This window comes from Rhinopithecus roxellana, chromosome 9, assembly GCF_007565055.1.
Source record: "Rhinopithecus roxellana isolate Shanxi Qingling chromosome 9, ASM756505v1, whole genome shotgun sequence".
NCBI lineage: Eukaryota > Metazoa > Chordata > Mammalia > Primates > Cercopithecidae > Rhinopithecus > Rhinopithecus roxellana.
The window spans coordinates 85,859,642-85,883,721 of record NC_044557.1 but is presented as its reverse complement, the minus strand read 5'-3'; the positions used below and the strand labels follow the sequence as shown (position 1 = coordinate 85,883,721).

The 24,080-nt window shown below is 46.2% G+C and overlaps 1 protein-coding gene across 3 annotated transcripts in view; it reads right to left on the bottom strand.

Annotated features, from left to right (window-relative positions):
• The window catches only part of TRAPPC9 (trafficking protein particle complex 9), a 735,254-nt gene that overhangs the window by 645,817 nt on the left and 65,357 nt on the right, over positions 1 to 24,080 (bottom strand). For all 3 annotated transcript variants that reach the window (XM_030937644.1, XM_030937642.1, XM_030937643.1), the window contains one exon: positions 4,153 to 4,369. In XM_030937644.1, the coding sequence (XP_030793504.1) occupies positions 4,153 to 4,369 (217 nt within the window). The remainder of the gene's footprint in view (positions 1 to 4,152; positions 4,370 to 24,080) is intronic.

Sequence of the window (24,080 nt, the reverse complement as noted above, 5' to 3'; positions counted from 1 at the left end):
CATTGCTGAAGGGGATGCAAAATGGTTCAGCCATTGTGGAAGACAGTTTGGTGTGTTCTTACAAAAGTAAACATATTTTTACCATGTCATCCAGGAACCATGCTCCTTGATATTTACCCAAATGAGCTGAAAACTTATGTCCACACAAAAACTTGCACACAAATGTTTATGGCTGCTTTACAATTGCCAAAACTTGCAAGCAACCAAGTTGTCAACCAAGATTCATTAGATGAATGTATAAATAACTGTGACATATTCTGATAGTAGAATATTATTCAGCACTATAAAGAAATGAGCTATCAAGCTGAGAAAAGACATGAAGGAAACTTAAATGCGTATTACTAAGAGAAAGAAGCCAATTTGAAAAGGCTACATATTGTATGATTCCAACTATATGACATTCTGGGAAAGGCAAAACCATGGAGACAGTAAAAGGGTCAGTGGTTGCCAGAAGGTAATAGGGAGGGACGGATGAGAAGACAGAGCACAACGGATTTTCAGGGCAGGGAAACTTCTCTGTTTGATATCATAATGGTGGGTACTCGTCACTACACATGTGTCAAAACCCACAGAACGTACACCACCAAGAGTGAACCCTAATGTAAACTATGAACTTTGGGTGACGATGATGTGTCAACATAGGTTAATCAATTGCAACAAATGTACCACCCTGGTATGGGGTGTTGACACTGGGGAAGTCTGTGCGTCTGCAGGGGCAGGAGGTAAGTGGGTCATCAGCCTCAATTCACACATCCTCATGGTCCATCTAAAGGTGCCAATCATGAAACAAGGGCTGGGGAGACAGGTTCCATCCCATCCCTCCAGGGAATACAGAGGAAAAAGAAATTAGAGAAAGGAGGGCAAGTAAAGAAAAACTGTTATAAACCTCATCTCAGAGTGCACCTTATCCATCTTTGTGTATGACCTCACCAGGTCTCCTCTATTCTGCACCCCGTCATGGTTTTTAGGGTTTCTTTAAACATGGGGCTTGACATCTGTCCGTGCTGGATGTGCTGATGATTGGACTCATACTGTTAGCGGAGTTCATTTTGAACTTGGATTTTATCACTTGCTTTTGTCTTAGCTATTGGTGATGATACTGAGTGCAAGAGGTCAAGAGCAGAGTTCAGGACCCTCTCCAGCAGGCCTTCTCTTCTGCAGGGACGTCTTGGTTCTTGCTTTATGCTGGACACCATTCACATGTTGAGGGCGAACACACAAACTCCCTGCCAGATCTCAGCCATCTCACCCAAGCGCACAGCGCAACAGGCTTTTATCACTCGCCCAGAGTGGTCATGAGCACTCCGCCTGCCCCTGTGGCTCCAGAGAGGCAGGATCTCTTAGGCTCTAAAGACAAAAACCCACAAAAATTGGGGATTCATATGGGGAACTGGATGGGACTTGGGGGATTTTCAACCATGAACACATCTGCTTGCACGCAGGGCCTCAGCTTTTCCTGGCATAGCTTCAGGCCAGACCACAGCAATCAAGAGCAGAAGTGCCCTCCCCAGACTGCAAAAGCTCCCCTCAGGTCTAGTTCTCTTCCCTGAAGAGAAATAAGAGGCTAAAGCGCTGCGTACACTCCCTCCCCAGCCTCCCTTCACTCCCCTTCACTGCCCGCCTGACTCTCCTCCCGCTATATTACTCACTCAATCTGCGTTTTCTCTTCCAAACCCAGTGCCCTCCTTTTAAATGAGGCAGGAGGATCACTTCAGCCCAAAAGTTTGAGGCCAGCCTGGGCAGCATAGCGAGACCTCATCTCTAAAAAATAAAAATAAATAAATGATTTCTGATATCACAGTGTTCTCAGCCACGGATTTCTTTTTTTTTTTTTTTTTTTTGAGATGGAGTCTCGCTCTGTCGCCGGGGCTGGAGTGCAGTGGCTGGATCTCAGCTCACTGCAAGCTCCGCCTCCTGGGTTCCCGCCATTCTCCTGCCTCAGCCTCCCGAGTAGCTGGGACTACAGGCGCCGCCACCTCGCCCGGCTAGTTTTTTGTATTTTTTAGTAGAGACGGGGTTTCACCGTGTTAGCCAGGATGGTCTTGATCTCCTGACCTCGTGATCCGCCCGTCTCGGCCTCCCAAAGTGCTGAGATTACAGGCTCGAGCCACCGCGCCCGGCCTCAGCCACGGATTTCGCAAAGTATAGCTGCCATGCCAAATCTGGCCACCACGTACTAATGTAAACACTGTTTCGTGGTTTACGTGCTGTCCGCAGCTGCTTTCACACCACAACAGCAGGGTCGAGTCATTTCTGCAGATGCCGTGTGGCCCATAAAGCCTGAAACATTGACTATCTGGCCCTTTACAGAGGACGTTTGCTGACCCCGGCTCAAAGCCAATCAGAATGCATCCTGAGAATCGGATTTGAGGTTCTATCAAATATAGGTGTTGCCTTGGGAAGATGGTTGAACAGTAAGAAGTCTGGGGAGTGTGACTTAGGAGTGACTATCACAGCAACCACAGACACGTAAGTTAGAAGCAGGTTCTAGAAGGACCTGAGAGCTCTGTGCAAACACTGGGAAGCTGTCACATGTGAGAGGCACCTGTTTATTTCCACTGTAGAGGGCAGAAACTGTCTCCTTTGCCATTGCATCACTCACCCAACACACCGCATGGCATGGGGACAGGAGTATAATGAATTACCTGTTGAATCAATGTACAAAAAAGTCCAATAGATATGTCTTCAGATATTCTAGCAGGTGAAAGTAAGGAGAAATTCAATGTTGGGGAGAGCCCTAACTATCAGAATTATCCAAAAGCAGAACTGGATTCATCATGAAGCCATGAGCACCTCCAGTCAGCAGAGGCCAGTGAAATGGATGCACATGACCACATAAAAAAGATGCTGAAGAAGCCGGGTGCTGTCGCTCACGCCTGTAATCCCAGCACTTTGGTAAGCCAAGGCAGGGAGATCACCTGAGGTCAGGAGTTCGAGACCATCCTGGCCAACATGGTAAAACCCCGTCTCTACTAAAAATACAAAAATTGGCTGGGCATGGTGGCGGGTGCTTGTAATCCCAGCTTCTCAAGAGGCTGAGGCAGGAGAATCACTTGAACCCGGGAGGCGGAGGTTGCAGTGAGCCAAGATTGTGCCATTGCACTCCAGCCTGGGCAACAAGAGTGAAAGTATGTCTCAGGAAAAAAAAAAAGGATGCTGAAGAACCCACTTTCGCCGTGATGGGAAATGAACCTAAATGACATCTCAGTTGTTTCCTGTTAGAAGCCTATACCTTCACTAGCTCTAGGCTTGAACCGAAGAAAAAGTGCTGTATGTTCCCTATCTAAAAGCAACCCTCAAAAATGTTTTCTTTGATTTGTTTTTTTGTTTTTTGTTTTGTTTTGTTTTGAGACAAGGTCTTTCTCTGTCGCCCAGGCTGGAGTGCAGTTGCGCGATCCCAGCTCATTACAACCTCTGCCTCCCAGGTTCAAGCAATTCTCTTGCCTCCACCTCCTGAGTAGCTGAGACTACAAGCACGTGCCACCATACCCAGCTAATTTTTGTATTTTTTGGTAGAGACAGCGTTTTACCGTGTTGGCCAGGCTGGTCACGAACTTCTGACCTCAAGTGATCCACCCGCCCTGGTCTCCCAAAGTGCTAGGGATTACGGGAGTGAGCCACCACACCTGGCCCCAAAAAATGTTTTTTCTCCTTCTAATCAGACTTTGTCTAATACTGGGCATTATCCTTGTACATATTTGTTATTAGATTGATAGCTTTATTTTTAATACATATTACCCTGCATTAATATTTCACAATAAGAATTTACTGCTGAATGCATAGCTCTGGTATACACATATACCCAAGGATATTTATTCTGGGTTCATTGATTTGTGCTAACCTAACTAAATCTCATGAGTAAAATTCATTAGGTATTTCCAGTGTTTGATGATGATACACCATGCCAATGAACTCAAAGGCAAGAAATGACTCCCATTGATAAAGATTCAAGAATTCGAGCCCCAAGGCAAAGCACCAGTACTTTTTCCTATAATCTGATTAGAGTAGGCACCCAACTCCAGGGCAGGGATCTACTCATTCTGGAGCCACCAGCACCAACCACGATGTCTGCCACTCAGGGCAGGGGCTGAAACAGCATGTGATTATCTGACAGAAAGCAACATCTCAGTGCCAGCAAGGGGACTCCAGTACCTCTGCTGAAATCTTTGGGATCCAGTGACAGACTGTAGCCGGGGAGCGTCTCCAGGAGGAGTTTGTAACAGGCTCTCCACCCAGGCTCTGCGATGCTCGGGGCCACGCACTGCATAGCGGCCACGCGCTTGAAGAACGCAGACTTGCGATGGAAGCCGATCAGCTCGTAGAGCTCGGAGAGGACGCTGTAGCGCTGAATTTTCTCCTCCTCAGAAAGCTGAAGCACAGAGAGAAAGTAAAAAGCTTTTGAAAGAAACGTATAAGTGAAAAAAAGAAGCACACATTAAAAATATTTCTTCATAAAACAAAGACCTGAGGAGACATCAAGGAGAGGGAATGCCTGGTGAGCAGTGCAGGGCACAGGCCCCAGGGCAGCGCCGGGTGGCTTGAGACCTTCCCCAGCCATGGCTGCAGGTGCAGCCCGTCCTCCTGCTGATAAAGCCCAGATTCTCTGCTACAAAGGTACTTGCTACAAATCTGAGACCTCTACTTTAAGTTCCTTTACAAAAGAAAAGAAAAGGAACAAGAGTTCATCTACACAACAAGATTTTATCAAGGTCTTTCATCAAACACAAAAACTCCTAAAACACAAGAAGACACAGAACCATGTAACTGGGTAATAAATTGCTAATAATACCATTGAAATTAGACTTAAGACTTCAGAGTTTACAAAAAGTTTTCTTTCATCCAAGACCCAACTGAATCCTCCCAACAACCCTGTAGTGGAGCAATCAGAACTTTTGTTTCTTTCTTTTTTTTTTTTTTTTTTTTTTTTGAGACAGAGTCTCACTCTGTCGCTCAGGCTGGAGTGCAGTGGTGCGATCTAGGCTCACTGCAACCTCTGCCTCCCAGGTTCAAGCAATTCTCCTGCCTCATCCTCCTGTGTAGCTGAGATTACAGGCACCCACCCCCATGACTGGCTAATTTTTGTACTTTCAGTAGAGACGGGATTTCACCATGTTAACCAGGCTGGTCTCAAACTCCTGACCTCAAGTGATCTGCCGGCCTCAGCCTCCCACAGTGCTGGGATTACAGGTGTGAGCCACCGTGCCTAGCTGACAACTTCTGTTTCTTTAGCACCTACTGTATGGCAGCAGACTTAACATACCTGATTTACTCAATACAACCATCCTGTGAGCTGGCATATAAGGACATTAACAGCTCAAGGACACATGAATCACTGGTGCAAAATCACACAGCCAAGAAGTATCAGGGACAAGACCTGACTCTGGGCCTGGGCCCTGGTCACCGCACAGCTGCCTTCAGAGAGGAAGGCAGGCAGAGCCCACTCTGCTGCTCCAGGAGCATTGCTTAAGGAAGCGCTCCTCTCCCTCCTCTGCCCTGGATGATGAATGTTTCCCTGATGTTTCTGTGAGTACAGAGTCTGAGCTTGAACGCCCTTCCAACTTGGGCCTCCACACCCTCCCTCCATCCCCTCTCCTCTGCATTCACTGCCATGGCCTCGCTGGGGCCCTCCTCAGCCCTCATCTGGAAGAGGAATCGGCATCGTCTTCGTACCACCTCTCCACCTTCCTTCACCTGTCCATACATCCCTGCCAGACTAAGGCTCCTGAGACATGGCTCAGAGCCCATCACCCCAGCCATGGTTTGAGTGTTTGTGCCTCCCCAAAATTCACACGTTGAAAGCCTAGCCCCCAAGGTGATGGAATTAGGAGGTGCGGACTTTACAAAGTGATTGGGTCGGGGGGTGAAGCACTTACGAATGGAATTAGTGCCCTTATAAGAAGAGACCCTAAAGAGCTAGCTCACCTCTTCCACCATGTGAGAACACAGAGAAAAGATGGCGGTCTACGAACAAGCAAGTGGGCCCTCCCCAGACACCAAACCTGCTGGCACCTGATCATGGCCTTCTAGCCTCCAGAACTGTGCACAGTATATTTCTATTGTTTATCAGCCACCTAGTCTGTGGCATTTTGTGACAGCAGCCTCAACGGACTAAGATAATCCCCATCTTGAAACCACTAGACCCCTCCAGGACTGTAAAATGGAGCCAAATGCCTTCACGGGCATGCCGGGCCCTCCTCAGTCAGGCCCAACCTGCTCTGGGAATTCGAGGCCCCACTGCCTACCTATGACCTCACCAAACTGAACAACTTTAACTCATTTGTCTGCTCATTCCGTCAACACATATTTACTGAACCCCTACTCTGTGCCAGCCACTATGTGGCAGGGGATACAGCGGTGAACAAACAGGCTAAGACCCCTACCCTGGGGGCCTCCATGCTAATGACGGGTGAGTCTCCTGGCTTAGAATCAGTGGGGAGGACGACAATAAATCAATGAACAAAGACACAAAATAGCTGCTCTAAGTCCAATGAAATACACTTTGACATAGAATCATGGGTGGAAGCGTATGAGGTGGAGTGCACCAGGGGACGCCGCCGGGACGCACAGGCTCTCTGCTCCTGCGCTCCCTCCACAGCCAAGTCTGACTCTCCCTTTGGAGCCTCGGTTCCAAGGCCACCCTCTCCAAGAAGCTCATCCTCACACCCTTCAGCTGGAAGCTGCCGCTTCTTTCCCTAAATTCTCCTAACCATGCTGGGCTCCATAATGTCCTTTCTGTGTCTCCCGTACTATTTATGTACATGCCACAGCTCTGCCACCCCCACTTTTCTTAGAGTGAAAGTTCATGCCGACGCCGACGACGTGTGAGAATCACCGTTGCTCCACCTGCTCACCAGCATATGAGGATATCAGTCTTTTTTATTTTAGATGTTCTGGTGGCTTTAACTTCCATTTCCCTGAAAAGTAATGATGTTGAACCTTTTTCATATGATTACTGGCTACTGGTATATCTCCTTTTGTGAAGTGCTTGTTCAAATCTTCTGACAGGTTTTAAAATTAGATCGTTTGTTTTATTACTGAGTCGTAGGAGTTCTGTATATATTCTGAATGCAAGTCCTTAGTTATACATGTTTTGCAAATATTTCCTCCCAGTCTGTTGCCAATTTATTTTCCTAAGGGAGTCTTAATAAGCGAAAGCATTTCACTGTGATGTTGCTCAATTTATCAGTTTTCTCTTCTATAGTTAGTGCCCTTCTATGTCCTAATCTTAGATAACCTTTGCCCGAGGTCACAAAGATATCCTATGTTTTCACCTAGAAGTTGTTGTCTAGGTCTATGGTCCATGAATATTCAAATTTGAGTAGGACATGGCCTGTCCCTTTCCAGGAGTGCACAGTACAGCAGCAGAGGCCCCAGTGCTGGAGGACAGCATCCAGGGAGGAGGTGGAGGAGGTCTGTAAAAAGGAGGCAGGGGTTGGCCGGGCGCAGTGGCACACACCTGTAATCCCAGCACTTTGGGAGGCCAAGGCAGGCAGACCACCTGACGTTAGGAGTTCCAGACCAGCCTGACCAACATGGAGAAAACCCCGTCTCTACTAAAAAATACAAAATTAACCAGGTGTGGTGGCGCATGCCTGTAATCCCAGCTACTTGGGAGGCTGAAGCAGGAGAATTGCTTGAACCCGGGAGGCGGAGGTTGCAGTGAGCAGAGATCGTGCCACTACACTGCAGCCTGGGTAACAAGAGTGAAACTCCGTGTCAAAAAAAAGAAGAAGAAGAAGAAGAGGTGGGGGTACTTAATACCTTTATCACAAATCTGGAAATGCCCAGACCTTCAGCTGCACCACTTTGTGCCAAACATGATAAAAGGTGTTGGGGAAGAGAAGACAAATACTTATCTTAGCCAGTGCCCTTAAAGAGGCCAACATCTAAAACAAAGGTGACAGCCGGGAGGGTCACATGCCTTGGCCTCCAATGCGTTAGAACTCCCATTGATTCTCTCTAAGATGAAAGGTTGTGATACTATGATCAGTAATATATTATTTCATTCCTCTTATCATTTCAGTGTAATAAGAAATCAAATGATAAACACTATATTGCAAATGGAATTGACATCACTTCAAAGCCCTAAAACGGTTCCTTAATGGGAAAAGCTCGAGTGCAACTGCTTTTGGGCACTAGGCAGACACTTGAGTAAGAAGCCGTGAGCCCAGGGAGCCTCGGGACAAAGCCATGTTTGGTCAACACAGGCACCTATGGCACAAGGAGCCAGGGAGTACAAAACGGTCCCAGGCAAAGCTAGGCCAAGATCCTCAAGAAATATTGAGATGAAATCCCCAAACTCATTTCCAACCTGCTGCTCTTTTAGGGAATATTAATCAGCACATCTCTGTTCTAATCTTTCTCCAGGCTGCACAGTCACGAAGTCCGAGTTCAGGGCCCAGATGTTTATGTGAGGTTCCAACGGAAGTGGCTCCAAGACTCCTCAAGACAAGGAGCTTTACTCACAAGGCAGACTCTGGGGGATCCGAATATTAATTCACGACTCCATTTCCAAGTAGAAAGTAAGTTTAGACCTGCTTTATTCTGTTAATAAGAAATAAAGTGATAACATCCGAGGGAAACTCCAGACACAGGACTGTCTCTGGCAGGATGGAGAGGGAGGAATACAGCCTGGAGCTGTCAAGTCCTGAGTTCCAGGGCCACATCTGCATGATCCCTAAGAAATAGGGATCATCAAATCTAATTACAATTGTTGAAAAGACTCAATAAAATAATGCGAACACTGAGCATAAGCCTAAAACTCTCGGTGAGTGTTCAAGAAACAGAACTATCACTGTTAGTTAATGCCTTTGAAACCACAGGTTCTACCCCCAAGTTAACCAGCCACAGATGCTCAGAAAATGCCTTAATCCTCATCAGCCTTCTCAAACGTGGGCACTTGCAGTGACTAGAAGAACAAGGCGTGACAGATGCATAGGGGCAGCCTGGTGGCAGCACTCAAGTAAGTGATGACCGTGGAAGAATGCAGGATGGAAACAGCGGGCCCCACACATTCCCAGGTTTGGAAAACACACTCTGCTTCTCTCGCCAGCTATTTCCAGCCATAATTACCTGGAGAGAAAAGACGTCTTCAAAATTATACAAACTGTCCATATAGTTCTATCAAAAAAGTTTGGAAAAAACCTAACTTACTTTCTTACATCCCGGAATAGGGGTATGAAGCATGCACCAAGGATTTTCCTTTAAAAAGCATCTGCCTAAAGTCATTGGATCCATTTTCAGTTTTAATCATTCAACGGTAAGAAAGAAAACAAAACAAAAACTTCAATAAGACCCCGTCTGTCAAAAATTCATGAAGTAGTAGAGGAGATAGGCCCATAAAGAATCACAGTATTGGGGCCAGGCAATGTGGCTCATGCCTGTAATCTCAGTACTTTGGGAGGCTGAGGTAGGCGGATCACCTGAGCTCAGGAGTTCAAGACCAGCCTGGCCAACACAGTGAAACCCCATCTCAACTAAAAATACAAAAAATAGCTAGGAGTGATGGTGGGTGCCTATAGTCCCAGCTACTCGGGAGGCTGAGGCAGGAGAATCACTTGAACCCGGGAGGTGGAAGTTGCAGTGAGCCAAGATCGCGCCACTGCACTCCAGCACAAGAAGGAGGCTCTATCTCAAAAAAAAAAAAAAGAATCAGTGTTGGGAAGAAGATGGACGGAGAGATGGCTGAAACAGGTATGCTGTGCCCTATGCCTTGGACAGGTACCTGGAAGGTTCCTAGACTACCAGGTGTACCCACCACGTGCTAGAGGAAGGACACTTTGTAAACAGTCAGTGCCCTTGGTGAGTGCAGCATCCAAAAGAGATGGCCACGCAAAGGCCACACTTGACCCCTGATCACCCTGGTTCCAGCCTTTGATTCACTCTTGGATAACCTGAAAAACCCACTCCTTTGGCTTCAAGAAATACTGTCTACTTTTACTATCTTTGGGTTTAGTGAGCCAGCGTGTTCATGTGTACTTTAAAGATGATTTGAACTCTGACTACAGCTTTTCTTCACATTCATCTTTCCATACCAGATTTTTTTTTTTTTTTTTTTTTTTTGAGGCAGAGTTTCACACTTGTTACCCAGGCTGGAGTGCAATGGCATGATCTCGGCTCACTGCAACCTCCGCCTCCCAGGTTCAAGCAATTCTCCTGCCTCAGCCTCCTGAGTAGCTGGGATTACAGGTGCCTGACACCACATCTAGCTAATTTTTGTATTTTTAGTAGAAGTGGGGTTTTGGCATGTTGGCTAAGCTGGTCTCAAACTCCTGACCTCAGGTGATCCGCCCGCCTTAGCCTCCCCAAGTGCTGGGATTACAGGTGTGAGTCACCACATCCGGCCAAGTTCTGAGTTTCTTTAAGTCTGTTCTCCTTAAAATCTAGTCCCTCCAATGACAACTCATAGAGCCTGAAATTAAAAACCAATTAAATAAGACCACACACAGCTAAAACATCACCCACCCCCATCACTGCTTTCCTAAACTCCTCTCCTGCCTGTCCAAAATAGACTAATGCCTTCCGCACTACACTCACAAAACACAGCAGACCTGTCTCCTCAAACAGAAAGAGCTCTCTGCAGGAGGAGACCATTCGTATTCCCCTCTGAATTCCCAGCACATCGTGGTGGCAACAGATATGATTGTCATTATAGTTTCTTTCCTATAAAAACACTTTGGGCCAGTCTGGCCAACATGGTGAAACCCCGTCTCTACTAAAAATACAAAAATTAGACAGACACGGTGGTGTGTGCCTATAATCCCAGCTACTTGGGAAGTTGAGGCAGGTGAATCGCTTGAACCCAGGGGGCAGAGGTCACAGTGAGCCATGATCATGCCACTGCACTTGAGCATGAGCGACAGAGCAAGACTCCATCTCAAAAAAAAAAAAATACTTTGGGATACTTAAATGAGACGTTGGGAGAGAGACAAAAGTAGTACATTTGGGGTCTAACATCTCTATCCAGAGCTTCCGTGAACCTTTTTTATATTTTCTATTCACTGATTCATTCAGAACATAGCTTCTCACTCCAGAAAGATATATGTTTTTCTGCCAGGAGTTTGTGGTCACTCTTATGCCAGGACAACTTTAAAATAAACCCTCTTTGGATTGGTTTTATTTCCTTCTGTAATGCTTAATACTGAGCGTCATCTTGATGGAATTGAAGGATGCAAAGTATTGATTCTGGGTGTATCTGTGAGGGTGCTGCCAAAGGAGATTAACATTCGAATCAGTGGGCTAGGAAAGGCAGACCCACCCTTCATCTGCTGCCAGCGCGCTTAAGAATATAAGAAGACAGAAAAATATGAAAAGACGAGACTGGCCCAGCCTCCCAGCCTACATCTTTCTCCCGTGCTAGATGCTTCCCTGCCTAGAACATCCAAGTTCTTCAGTTTTGGGACTGGGACTGGCTCTCCTTGCTCCTCAGCTTGCACACGGCCTATTGTGGAACCTTATAATCATGTGAGTTAATACTTAATAAGCTCCCCTTTGTATATGTATATATCCTATCAGTCCTGTCCCTCTAGAGAACCCGAATACACCTTCCAACAAGATCAAGTTTCCTTATCTTCTTACTTTAAGGACTGAGATATTTTCTATTTCATTCTTTTACTAAACGTGTCGTTTGGGGGACCTTGGCTTTACACATGGGTCTGCCATCCAACTCCCAAGTCTGGGCAGGTCTAAGGTTTATTTCCTATCCTCCTATGTGAGCACTGAAAGCTGTTACCACAGCTAGACAGGGCATTCTCTGCCTTCCAAGGCCCACTGACTTTCAGAATTCCTGCTTTTGGGAAAAGGATTTCCTTTTCCTTCTTAACAATGAGCTATGCATTTTGAAAGATGCTGGGGATGGGGGTGGTGGGATTTTTATCTCTTCATCAGAATTTTAAGGAACTTGTGCTGAGAGTTTTTGGACCACTATATTGCCAAAACAGAAATCACTAGGTATTTTCCAAACTTCAGTATTGTTTGAAATTTTTCTTCTCTTTCTTTTTAACTATTAACATACTTTTATTTTATTTTTTTTTTTTTTTGCATTTAAAAACATTGCTCAGTCCATGGCCCAGCCTGGTGTTCGGGGCCACAGGGCCTGCCCAGTGCTGGTTTTTATCAGGGCAGCCTGGTACTGAGGTCTGAGGCAGGCCTGGCACTCACATTGCTCTCCTTTCCCTGGCAAAGGTCGTCTCCCTCCATGCTGTGCTGCCTGGGGCCAGAGGGGGCTGACTCCGGTGGTGCAAGGCTGTCCTTCCCATCCTCTTGCATGCACCTTTTCTTATTTATGTGCGAGCCCTGGGTGTGGCTGTGGTCTCCTGCCTGGTTTCCTGGGTGTGGCTGTGGTCTCCTGCCTGGTTTCCTGGGTGTGGCTGTGGTCTCCTGCCTGGATTCCTGGGTGTGGCTGTGGTCTCCTGCCTGGTTTCCTGGGTGTGGCTGTGGTCTCCTGCCTGGTTTCCTGGGTGTGGCTGTGGTCTCCTGCCTGGTTTCCTGGGTGTGGCTGTGGTCTCCTGCCTGGTTTCCTGGGTGTGGCTGTGGTCTCCTGCCTGGTTTCCTGGGTGTGGCTGTGGTCTCCTGCCTGGTTTCCTGGGTGTGGCTGTGGTCTCCTGCCTGGTTTCCTGGGTGTGGCTGTGGTCTCCTGCCTGGTTTCCTGGGTGTGGCTGTGGTCTCCTGCCTGGTTTCCTGGGTGTGGCTGTGGTCTCCTGCCTGGTTTCCTGGGTGTGGCTGTGGTCTCCTGCCTGGTTTCCTGGGTGTGGCTGTGGTCTCCTGCCTGGTTTCCTGACTCCTGTGAAGGTGTGTGTGTGGATGGTTGTCAGGTTGTTTCTTCAGGTGGGCAAGTGCCAAAAGGTCCTATTCTGCCATCCTGCTCACATCACACCTCCCCTAAGAGAATTAATATCAGCCCCAAATCTTCACATTATACATGACACATTTAAGGTGAAGCACATACAGGAAAGAAATACTAGGATAAATCACTTGTCCCCATATATTGTTTGCTTTATAAAAGAATTATTTATTGCAATTAAATTTGTATAAAAAGAAAAAATTAAGCCACCAACTAGAATGAAGCCTTGAAGGGACATACAAAATTAAGAAAGCGGGCCAGGCGCAGTAGTTCATGCCTGTAATCCCAGCACTTTGGGAGGCCGAGGCGGGCAGATCATGAGGTCAGGAGTTTGAGACCATCCTGGTTAACACGGTGAAACCCCGTCTCTACTAAAAACACAAAAAACTAGCCGGGTGTGGTGGCAGGCGCCTGTAGTCCCAGCTACTCGGGAGGCTGAGGCAGGAGAATAGCGTGAACCCGGGAGGTGGAGCTTGCAGTGAGCCGAGATCACGCCACTGCACTCCAGCCTGGGCGACAGAGTGAGACTCCGTCTCAAAAAAAAAAAAGAAAAGAAAAGGATGAAGCCAAAAAATGAGAAGACAATCTATAAGCTTAATAAAACCCATATCCTACGGATGAAATTACTGATTCCTAGAACACCTAATCTAAACATGACAGTAACATAAGATGCCTTTCTTATTAGGAAATGGCCAAGATAAAAAATAATCAATTTAGGGCCGGGCGCGGTGGCTCAAGCCTGTAATCCCAGCACTTTGGGAGGCCAAGACGGGTGGATCACGAGGTCAGGAGATCGAGACCATCCTGGCTAACAGCGTGAAACCCCGTCTCTACTAAAAAATACAAAAAAAACTAGCCGGGCGAGGTGGTGGGCGCCTGTAGTCCCAGCTACTCGGGAGGCTGAGGCAGGAGAATAGCGTAAACCCGGGAGGCGGAGCTTGCAGTGAGCTGAGATCCGGCCACTGCACTCCAGCCTGGGCGATAGAGCGAGACTCCGTCTCAAAAAAAATAATAATAATAATAATAATCAATTAAAACAAAAAAATTAAATTCTAAGTTTTGCCTGCCAACTAAATTTGTCTCCTTCCTGGAAAAAAGGAAGATTTGCTGGTTCTTTATTATAGGTATCTCATGTTCACGGATTGGAAGACAATATTGTTAAGATGGTAAAACACCTCAAATTGATCCACAGACTCAATGTCACCTCTATCAAAATCACAGCTGGCTTCTTTGGGGAAATGGACAAGCTTATGCCAAAATTCACATAGAAGTACAAGGGACCCAGAATAGCCAGAACAATCTTCAAAAAGAACGAAGTTGGAGGACACACACTTCCCAACTTCAAAACTTACTACAAAGCTATAATAACCAAGATAGTGTGGTACTGGCATAAGTACCACATAAGATCAATGGAATAGAATTAAGAGTCCAGAAAAAAAAAAATTACAATCAACTAATTTTCCACAAGAGTGCCAATGGGGAAAGAATTGTCTTTACAACAAATACTGCTGGGGAAACTGGATATTCATATACAAATGAATACAGTTAGCCCAGGAGTGGTGGCTCATGCGTGTAATCCCAGCACTTTGGGAGGCCGGGTGGATGGATTGCCTGAGGTCAGGAGTTCAAGATCAGCCTGGCCAACATGGTGAAACCCCATCTCTACTAAACATAGAAAAAAAGTAGCCGGGCGTGGTGGTGGGCGCCTGTAATCCCAGCTACTCAGGAGGCTGAGGCAGAAGAATCACCTGAACCCGGGAGGCAGGGGCTGCAGTGAGCCAAGATCGCACCATTGCACTCCAGCCTGGGTGACAAAGAGAGACTTCATCTCAAAAAAAAAAAAAAAAAGAAGGAAAAGAATAAAGCTCGACCCTCTAACTCACATGATGAACAAAAATTAACTCAAAATGGGTCACAGACCTAAATGTAAAAACTAACCCTATAAAGTTCCTAAAAGAAAACAATAAATCTTCATTATCTTGGGTTAGCAATTTTTTTTTTTTTTTTTTTTGAGACGGAGTCTCACTCTGTCGCCCGGGCTGGAGTGCAGTGGCCAGTTCTCAGCTCACTGCAAGCTCCGCCTCCTGGGTTTACGCCATTCTCCTGCCTCAGCCTCCGAGTAGCTGGGACTACAAGCGCCCGCCACCTCGCCCGGCTAGTTTTTTTTTTTTTTTTTTTTTTGTATTTTTTAGTAGAGACGGGGTTTCACCGTGTTAGCCAGGATGGTCTCGATCTCCTGACCTCGTGATCCGCCCATCTCGGCCTCCCAAAGTGCTGGGATTACAGGCTTGAGCCACCGCGCCCGGCCAGCAATTTTTTTAAATATATAACACCAAAAACACATGATGAAGAAATAAATAAATTAGACTTCACCAAAATTAGAAACTTTTGTGCTGCCAAGGACACCATCAAGAAAGTGAAATGGGGCGAGCATGGTAGTTCATGCCTGTAATCCTAGCAATCTGGGAGGCCGAGGCAGGTGGATCGCTTGAGGCCAGGAGTTCAAGACCAGCCTGGCCAACATGATAAAACCCTGTCTTACTAAAAATACAAAAATGAGCCATGTGTGGTGGTGTATGCCTGCAAATCCACCTACTTGGGAGGCTGAGGCAGGGGAATAGCTTGAACCCGGGAGGCAGAGGTTGCAGTGAGCCGAGATTGTGCCACTGCACTCTAGAATGGGCAACAGAGCAAGACTCTGTCTCAAAAAAAAAAAAAAAAAAAAAAACTTGACAAAGTTTGAATGGATATACATGTGGCCAGTAGGCACATGGGAAAAATGCTCAACAGCATCAGCCATCAGGGAAATGTGAATCAAAACCAAAATGAGACATCACTTCATGCCCACTAGAATGGCTGTCATCAAAAGATGGACAATAACAAGTGTTGATGAGGATATGGAGAAACTGGAACCTTCAGACACTGCTGGTAGAAATGTAAAATGGCACAGCTGCTTTGGAAAAGTTTAACAGTTCCTCAAAAAGTTAAACCCAGCAATTTCACTCCCAAGTATATACCCAAGAGAACTAAAAATACATGTGCCCACAAACACTTGTACATTCCCACAAAAATTTTTTCCCACAAAATACATGAGTGTTCATTGCAGCATTATTCTTAATAGCCAAAGAGTGGAAACAACCTAATGTCCATCAACTGACGCATGGATAAATAAAACATTTATCTCCATACAGCGGATACTACGTGACCATAGAAGGAATGAAGGACTGATTCATGCTACAACACGGATGAGCCATGAAAACATGATGCTAAGTGAGTAATCTAGACACAGAAGGACAAACATTGCTCTTGTCGCCCAGGCTGGAGTGCAATGGCACGATCTTGGCTCACTGCAACCTCGCCTCCCAGGTTCAAGCGATTATCCTGCCTCAGCCTCCCAAGTAGCTGAGATTACAGGCATGCGCTACCATGCCCGGTTAATTCTGTATTTTTAGTAGAGATGGGGTTTCTACATGTTGGTCAGGCTGGTCTCAAACTCCTGACCTCAGCTGATCTGTCCGCCTTGGCCTCCCAAAGTGCTGGTATTACAGGCATGAGCCACCGCACCCGGCTGACACTGCCCTTTTAGATGAAGGGCACGTAAGTGTTCATTGGACTACTCCTGCAGCTTTTCTGAAGGTTTGAAGTCTTTCCAAGTAAAAATAAAATATATTATACATTACAAATATAAAATAATAAAAGCAATCCCTCATGGGGCGGTTTTACGTATTAAATGCAGACACAGGTGTGCACACCCACCAATAGGTCACTGCTGTCACGGCTGCTCAGGCAAGTGGTGCTGACGCTGGCGAGTGCCACAGGATGGAGCATGAGTCATAGCTAACTCCACTTCATGAATCCAACAAACATTAATAAGTGCCTGGTCTATGACAAGTATTTTGCTTCGCACAGTGGCTAAAAAAATTAATAAGATACAGTCCCCACTCTAGAATCTGCATGCATTACCAAACTTTCCTATTAAAAATGTATCACTTTAATATTCAGCTCAGCTCTAAGGTAACCCCTAAGGTAAAGAGCTTAGAATTTCTAAAAGCAGTGTCTGTAATACGCTCTGTTTATGCATTTATTTACATTCTGCCTCATTCTAAAAAAGGATCTAAAATCAATTTTTTAAACACATACAATTTAACAACAATAACCAAAAAAAAAAAAAAAAAAGATAAAAATCAGTCTAAAGAGAAAATGAGAATTCTAGTTAAAGGAAACCAGGGGAAGGTTAAATCACAAAAATGTCTGCCATGAAGTAGGTGTAATTATTAAGGGTAAGCTAGATACTCAGCGCTAAGGCTCCTAACAGCTAAAGCAAAAAGATAAAGATGAAGGCCAGGCGTGGTGGCTCATGCCTGTAATGCCAGCACTTTGGGAGGCCAAGTCAGGTGAATCATTTGAGGTTAGGGGTTCAAGACCAGCCTTCATCATGGCCAACATGATGAAACCCCATTTGTATTAAAAATACAAAAATTAGCAGGGCAGTAGTGGTGGGTGCCAGTAACCCCAGCTACCTGTGAGGCTGAGGTAGGAGAATCGCTTGAGCCTGGGAGGCAGAGGCTGCGGTGAGAGGAGATCCGACCACTGCACTCTAGTCTGGGGAAGAAAGTGAGACCCTGTCTCTAAACAAATAAATAAAAAGAGAGAAATATCAACGCCCATGAAATAAGGATTTGCACCAACTGCAGGCATGTCCCCATGCGGGAAGCTGTGAAGCACCATTCTCATCCTGGAGCTCCATTCTCAATGCCTCCCTGGGTTAAACAGAACAACCCACAGCACATATATGGGACTCATTCTCCAGGCTCTGGCTTTTCCTTTATTTTAGTCCTCTCCCTCTTTCACCACTTTTTGGGCTTCGAATGGAGATCTGAAACTCCAACCTAAGGACTGGGTCAAAGATTCCCACTGCTTTGCAGGCAGCTGCCATCCACAGCCCAGCAGGACATCAGAGGCCCACCTGGCTTGCTCCTATCTCTGCAGCTTTGACTGCTCACTCAAGAGAGATATCCCTATATGCCTCTTTCTCTCTTCTAAAGACAAGGTGCTATATACCAGACTCTTGTTCATTCAGAAATGTCTCAGTTCCCTCTCTCTCCTTTTCCATCTCTAATGAGGAACTTGACTTTCCTCCTTCCCCATCCAACAGCTTCTTTGTGAGAACTATGAATTCCTCACAAACCATCTCTGAAAGCCACGCACCCTTCTGGCTAGACTGAACAGTTTCAGCCATAGCTAAGCTGCATTCCTACTACTTTCCCCCTTTCTAGCTTAAAAAGCCTTTCCTAAATCTCCCCATGCCTCTGATTTTCAGCTTAAATTGACATAAAGTTCTGAGGTTGCAATTATTATGTGCATATCTAGCAGGCTTTTCCTGGGTTTCCTTAGCAACAGCTTCATTAAGGAACTGCATCAAAAATTTTAAAGAGGCTATTCTTACATCTGAACAGAGTAGCCTGCATAAAATTTGAACGGCTTTGAAGAGAAAATTAACCAGGAACAAAGAGGTGGCAGGTCTTAGTCAGCAGTATCATAAGCCAAAATGTTTTCAAATGGCTCAAAATCATTCCTGAATATTTGGTTTGTGGGAGGCAAAGGGTGTTAGATTCAATGTGCATTAATCCTAGAGTATGTTCTCTAATCTGGTAAAGTCAGATTATTTTCTAGTTTTTCAAACAATTGCTTACTACCACTTTCTCTTACTGTCACTTGCCATTTTTGACTAATTGAGAATTAAGAAAGGACCCAGGCACGGTGGCTCACGCCTGTAATCCCAGCACTTTGGGAGGCCAAGGCAGGTGGATCACCTAAGGTTGGGAGTTCAAGACCTGCCTGACCAACATGGAGAAACCCCGCCTCTACTAAAAATACAAAATTAGCCAGGTGTGGTGGTACATGCCTGTAATCCCAGCTACTCGGGAGGCTGAGGCAGGCGAATCACTTGAACCCAGGAGGTGGAGGTTGCAGTGAGCCGAGGTCATACCACTGCACTCCAGCCTGGGCTAAAAGGGCGAAACTCTGTCTTAAAAAAGAAAAGAATTAAGAATTAAGAAAGTGAATTTCAACCATTTGGGTAGTTTGGGGGAAACTACCTGATGTGGTACATAGAGCTTGGATTTTAGAACCCAAATGGTTTAAATACCAATGGTGGTATCTACAAGACAATCCTGGATACATGGCAAACTCCTCTCCTCAATTTCTCAACCTTAAAATGGAGCGTAATAAACTACTTTGCAAAGTTGTTGTGATGATTATGGCCAATATCTGAAAAGCATCTAGCTAAACGCATGCAACAAGCTGGCTGCTTAATCACTCGTATTATCAATGAGTTTCAGCTTATCCAATAATGGAGAGGCTCTGCTTTTTCATCCTTTTTGTGTGCCAACAGAGCTTATTTTACGGGATTAATACTGCAAGAGCAGGCCTGACTAGAAAATTCCCCAGGTCTACAAGGCAGAGCATGTTCTTTTCCTTGGATCAAATTTACAATTATCTATGTTTATGTTTATCTGCTCAGTACCCATTTCCCCCTCTAGATCTGAAGCTCAGTCAGTGCGAGACCATGTCTGTTTCACAGCCCACTCAACACTCAAGGCTAGCAGATGACTGACACAGCGCCGAGTGCCTGGCCTTTGGTGTGGAACATGTGAGTGAGGGCAGGAAGGAGAGAACCAGCACACCTCCCAGAGGCCCTTCCCTCTGAAATGATGGGCTGGCTTTGGACAAGTTGTACGACCTTTCCTTAGCCTGAGGTTTCTCCTCTACAAACAAGAATAACTGTACTGGAAACACAGAATTATAAGGATTAAAGAAAATACCCAAATTCACAAGCCTGTAAACTGTCTGTTAACGGGTCCTCAACAAACAGGAGCTGCCTGCATCCCTTTGATACAACCAGTGAGGCGTGAGGCAGACATGTTTGCTGAATGCTTTCTAAAAGCCAAGCCCAGTGCTTAGCACTTTATATGCATTATTCTATCATTTACAACTTACAGCAACTCTAGAAAGAAGGCAGTATCATCATTCCTATTTTATTTTATTTTTTAGATGTAGTTTTGTTCTTGTCACTCAGGCTGGAGTGCAGTGGTGCCATCTCAGCTCACTGCAACCTCCACCTCCTGGGTTTAAGCAATTCTCCTGCCTCAGCCTCCCGAGTAGCTGGGATTACAGGTGCCCAACACCATACTCAGCTATCATTCCCATTTTATAGACTTGGAAACAGGCTAATGAGGTTACATAACTATTCCAGGTTGCACAGTGAGGAAATGGCAACTTCAACCTAAATCTGGGGGGCCAAAGTCCATGTTTCTTCCACCTCACCTCTACCTCACTATTTGCCTGTAAAATCCACATGTCCAACCCATAAATGTATAGGTAGACAGTTATTAAATGAGGTGTTTGCTGCCATTTGTGAATTATCTTAGATAGATAATTATCATAAGCCACTCACCTAAACAACTAAAGACAGGTCAATCCATATCCCTGCACACAAAGAGAAGGAACTCAGCAGTGAATTCCGTAAAATGAAAAAAATCCTTTCCAATGCCACTAAATCCAGATGTATTATTTATCAGTTTTTATATTTGCACAGGGATTCTTAAGAATGCAGAAGGAACCTGAAATAATTATATCTCAGTTCCTTTCAAAATTTCCATATTAGCCAAAGTCATTTCCAGGAATAGATACAACTCATCAATTCTACAATGGAACATACTTGATCAAGAACCAAAAGCTTGTTCTATTTCAGAAAAACTACAGACCCTTCTTCTTTATTGTTCTTATAAAATCCCACCAGAACTCATTATCTTGCCGCCTGCTCATCTGGCAAACAAACATGGAGATGAGTCAACTCAAGCCAAGCCTCGTGCTGGGGAAAACTCACAGGGCCACGGAACCACATCTGCACTGTCCCGTGTCCCCCCCCCCCCCCCCCCCCCCCCCCAGCACTGGAGAGCGCTGTTCCCCTTCCCGCGTGTCTTTGCTGACCTCTAGTGGTCCACAGGAAGAAAGCGCAAACAGCAAAAGGACAGGCTGCTCCAAAGAACAAAATGTCCTCACATTTTAAGTGAAAACATTTTATTTTATGAAATGTGTGTTTCTATACCCACCAGTGAAAACAGATTCCCAGCAAGCCCAATTTAGCAGCATTAACTTGCAAAGGCAACTCCAGTTGTTAAGGGCAAGTCAGTCTCAAAGCCCTGCCCCCAGCTCCCAACCAAATTGTCTGCAATTCCACTGCTTCAGGCCTTCGGAGGGTCTGTTTAAAAGCACGGTCCACCCTACACTGTCACAAATACATGTCTCTTTACACCCTCCAATCTGATCATAACACTTGCCCATCGCAGAGTCACTTTATGGGGCAGGCACCAAGAACGTACTGGGCAGGAGGTGTCAAAGCCAGTCCTTCCAGTGACCACATGAGCTTGTTATCCTGTCATGTTACAGACCATAACATTAAGAGGCAGAGACACCAAGTGACTGTGCTCCAGGTTACACAGCTAACAGGTGGCAACGCAAGGGTGTGAACCTGAGCCCATCTGACAGCTCGACTCCACTGCAACTCCCAGCTTGGATTCCTCCAGGGATTCTCTCTTGCCCACCTGATAACTTTTATGCAACACCTACAACAGGAACTGACCGCAGCCTGCGTCAGGGCCTCTCTTCCCCACATTGTCCCTCACAAACAAAACTGCTCTGACCCCCAAGTGACTTCTGTGCTCAGAGCTCACACCCAGCCACATGTTTACACCCAGTCTCTCTGCTCAGACGCTCCTCAGCCCCACTCTGCCGGGTACTTTTCAGTCTCCTCGGAGAGAACCTCCTCCAGGAAGCCCTCCACCCTCAGCATTTAGAACATCAAGCTCTGGAGCAGGGACCACATCCTCATTGGCCCTGCAAATCTGTGGCCCGGCACAGTGCTGAACCCCTCCGAGGTCCCCTGAAAAGTGTGTCAAATGAGAGGTATGATCCAGATGTTGGTTCATTTGCCCGGAATCACTGGGGAGAATACGTCCCCTTGGGCACCCAGGTAACTGAAGCTTCCACTTTGAAATGTCAGGTTCCCGCTTCTGCCCATCTTTACCAGAAACTTCAATATAAACTGAAAGATATGGACCTCTTCCTAATGCTCTTCTGATGACACACTGCACCAATGGTGGTGCTGTTTCCCTTACACTATGTGGCCTACAGCTTTGAGGGACTGTTGTTGCTTGTTTTTTACTTGGTTTACGGGCTGGGCTTTACTCTGTTCTGGTCTCTCCCTTTGGTGTGATGCTGACACTTGCCATTTTGGCTTATCGGCCTCCCTGCCAATGTCTAATCTAGGAAATTAGCCAAGATGAGGGGTCCGAGGGGCAGTAAGTACACTTTACAGAAGAGGGAACTGAGGCACACAGAGGTTAAACATCTTGCCAAGGCAAGTGAAGCTGGAATGCCGACCCCAGCAGTCTGTACCCAGTCTGTGTGCTCAACTCTCATGCTAAAACGCCTCTCTTTTTATAGACTATGGCTATAAACATTATAAAGTACCAAAATATGGACCAACTCTGAGATGGTGGTGAACTGTTTTGTTTCTACTTAGGTTATTCGCTTTTGATTGAAAAAAATTAAGAATCTCTGTAGTCAATATGGCAACATTTCAACATATGAAATCTGGATGATAGAGGCATGAGTGTCTTATTATTAGTCACACATTTTGTGTGTTCAAAAGAGAAACTGATTTGAAAGTCTCTCTCCTCTCTCCTCCACCCCCTGCCCTCTCGCCTGAGCCCCCAGACCCACACCTCTCTCGTTATGTGCAAAGCTGAACCTCTCCTCTTTCCCTCCACCACTGCCTTGCAGCTTGCCTTCCTCAGAGCCCAGCCTGACCATCAGGTACCTAATGGAGGAATACTCCATTCCACCCGACCCACAGCCGGCCACTGACCCTTTCCACGTAGACCCCCAAGCACGTTTCCAGTGGGCTGGCCTTCCCGTCAACAGCCCCAATCCTTTGGGGAAGCTGTCAGCACTGCTCACCTGGGCTCCCCAAGGGCCTCTGCAATGGGCCCCCTCCCTCTCTCTCCCTCCACTCCATACAAATCTGGTTGCATCAGTCCCTGATGTAAAGATCTTGCTTTTTTTTTTTTTGGACAGAGTCTTGCTCTGTCGCCCAGGCTGGAGTGCAGTGGTGTGATCTCGGCTCACTGCAAGCTCCACCTCCTGGGTTCACACCATCCTTCTGCCTCAGCCTCCCGAGTAGCTGGGACTCCAGGCGCCCGCCACCACACCTGGCTAATCTGTTGTCTTTTCAGTAGAGACAGGGCTTCACCGTGTTATCCAGGATGGTCTCGATCTCCTGACCTCCTGATCCATCCCCCTCCGCCTGCCCAAGTGCTGGGATGACAGGTGTGAGCCGCCACGCCCGGTCAAGACCTTGCTTTTAAAACCCGCCACTCTTAGAAGCAGCCCCAAATGCTTCACCTGGCCAAGAAAGAAGAAAGCCCTCCCGCTCGGACTCTGTCCTTCCTACCCTCTCTCTTCCTCTCCCTCCCTCCCTCTTCCCCTCCCTCTCTATCTCCCCCTCTTTCCACCCCCACCGCCATCTCTGACTTTATTTGGTCTCTCCCAGCGATGTGTTCTGTTTCAGGGCATCACTCATGCTGAGCCATTTTCTTCCTGAATGACCTTCTCCCATCCCCTCTTTACTTGGCTATCTCCTATTCATCCTTCAAGGCCCAGTTCCAGTCTCACTGACTTAGAGACAGTCCCTGGCCCCCACACCCTCCACCTCCATTAAACTAAATTAAATTCTTTTGCCACTTGCTCCCTTGGCACCTGTACCTCCAATTTTTTTTCCACTTACCCACTGGTCAATGTCTGCCTTTCCCACAAAACCGTCAGATGGATGAGGACAGGACCCACCTGCCTCACCTCTTTCCCCCACCCTTAGCACAACACCCTCTTCACTAAGTATCTGCTAAATTACAGTGACCTATGTTCTCATACTCGTCTTGTATCCTTAAGCAAATTGTTTAACTTGGTCTCAGTTTCCCTATCTATAAAGATCCAAGTTCAATTAACTAAATATCTAAAATCCTTCTAAGACTATCAATTTTAGGATTTAGCATCATCAATCCACATGGAAAGGTTTTGATGATTGTTTTATTAAAAATCCATTCAGATTCAGATTTAAGTATTATTTGCTAGGTTACCACTGTGTCAAAGGAGCTATATAAGTGCTTTCACAAACTGC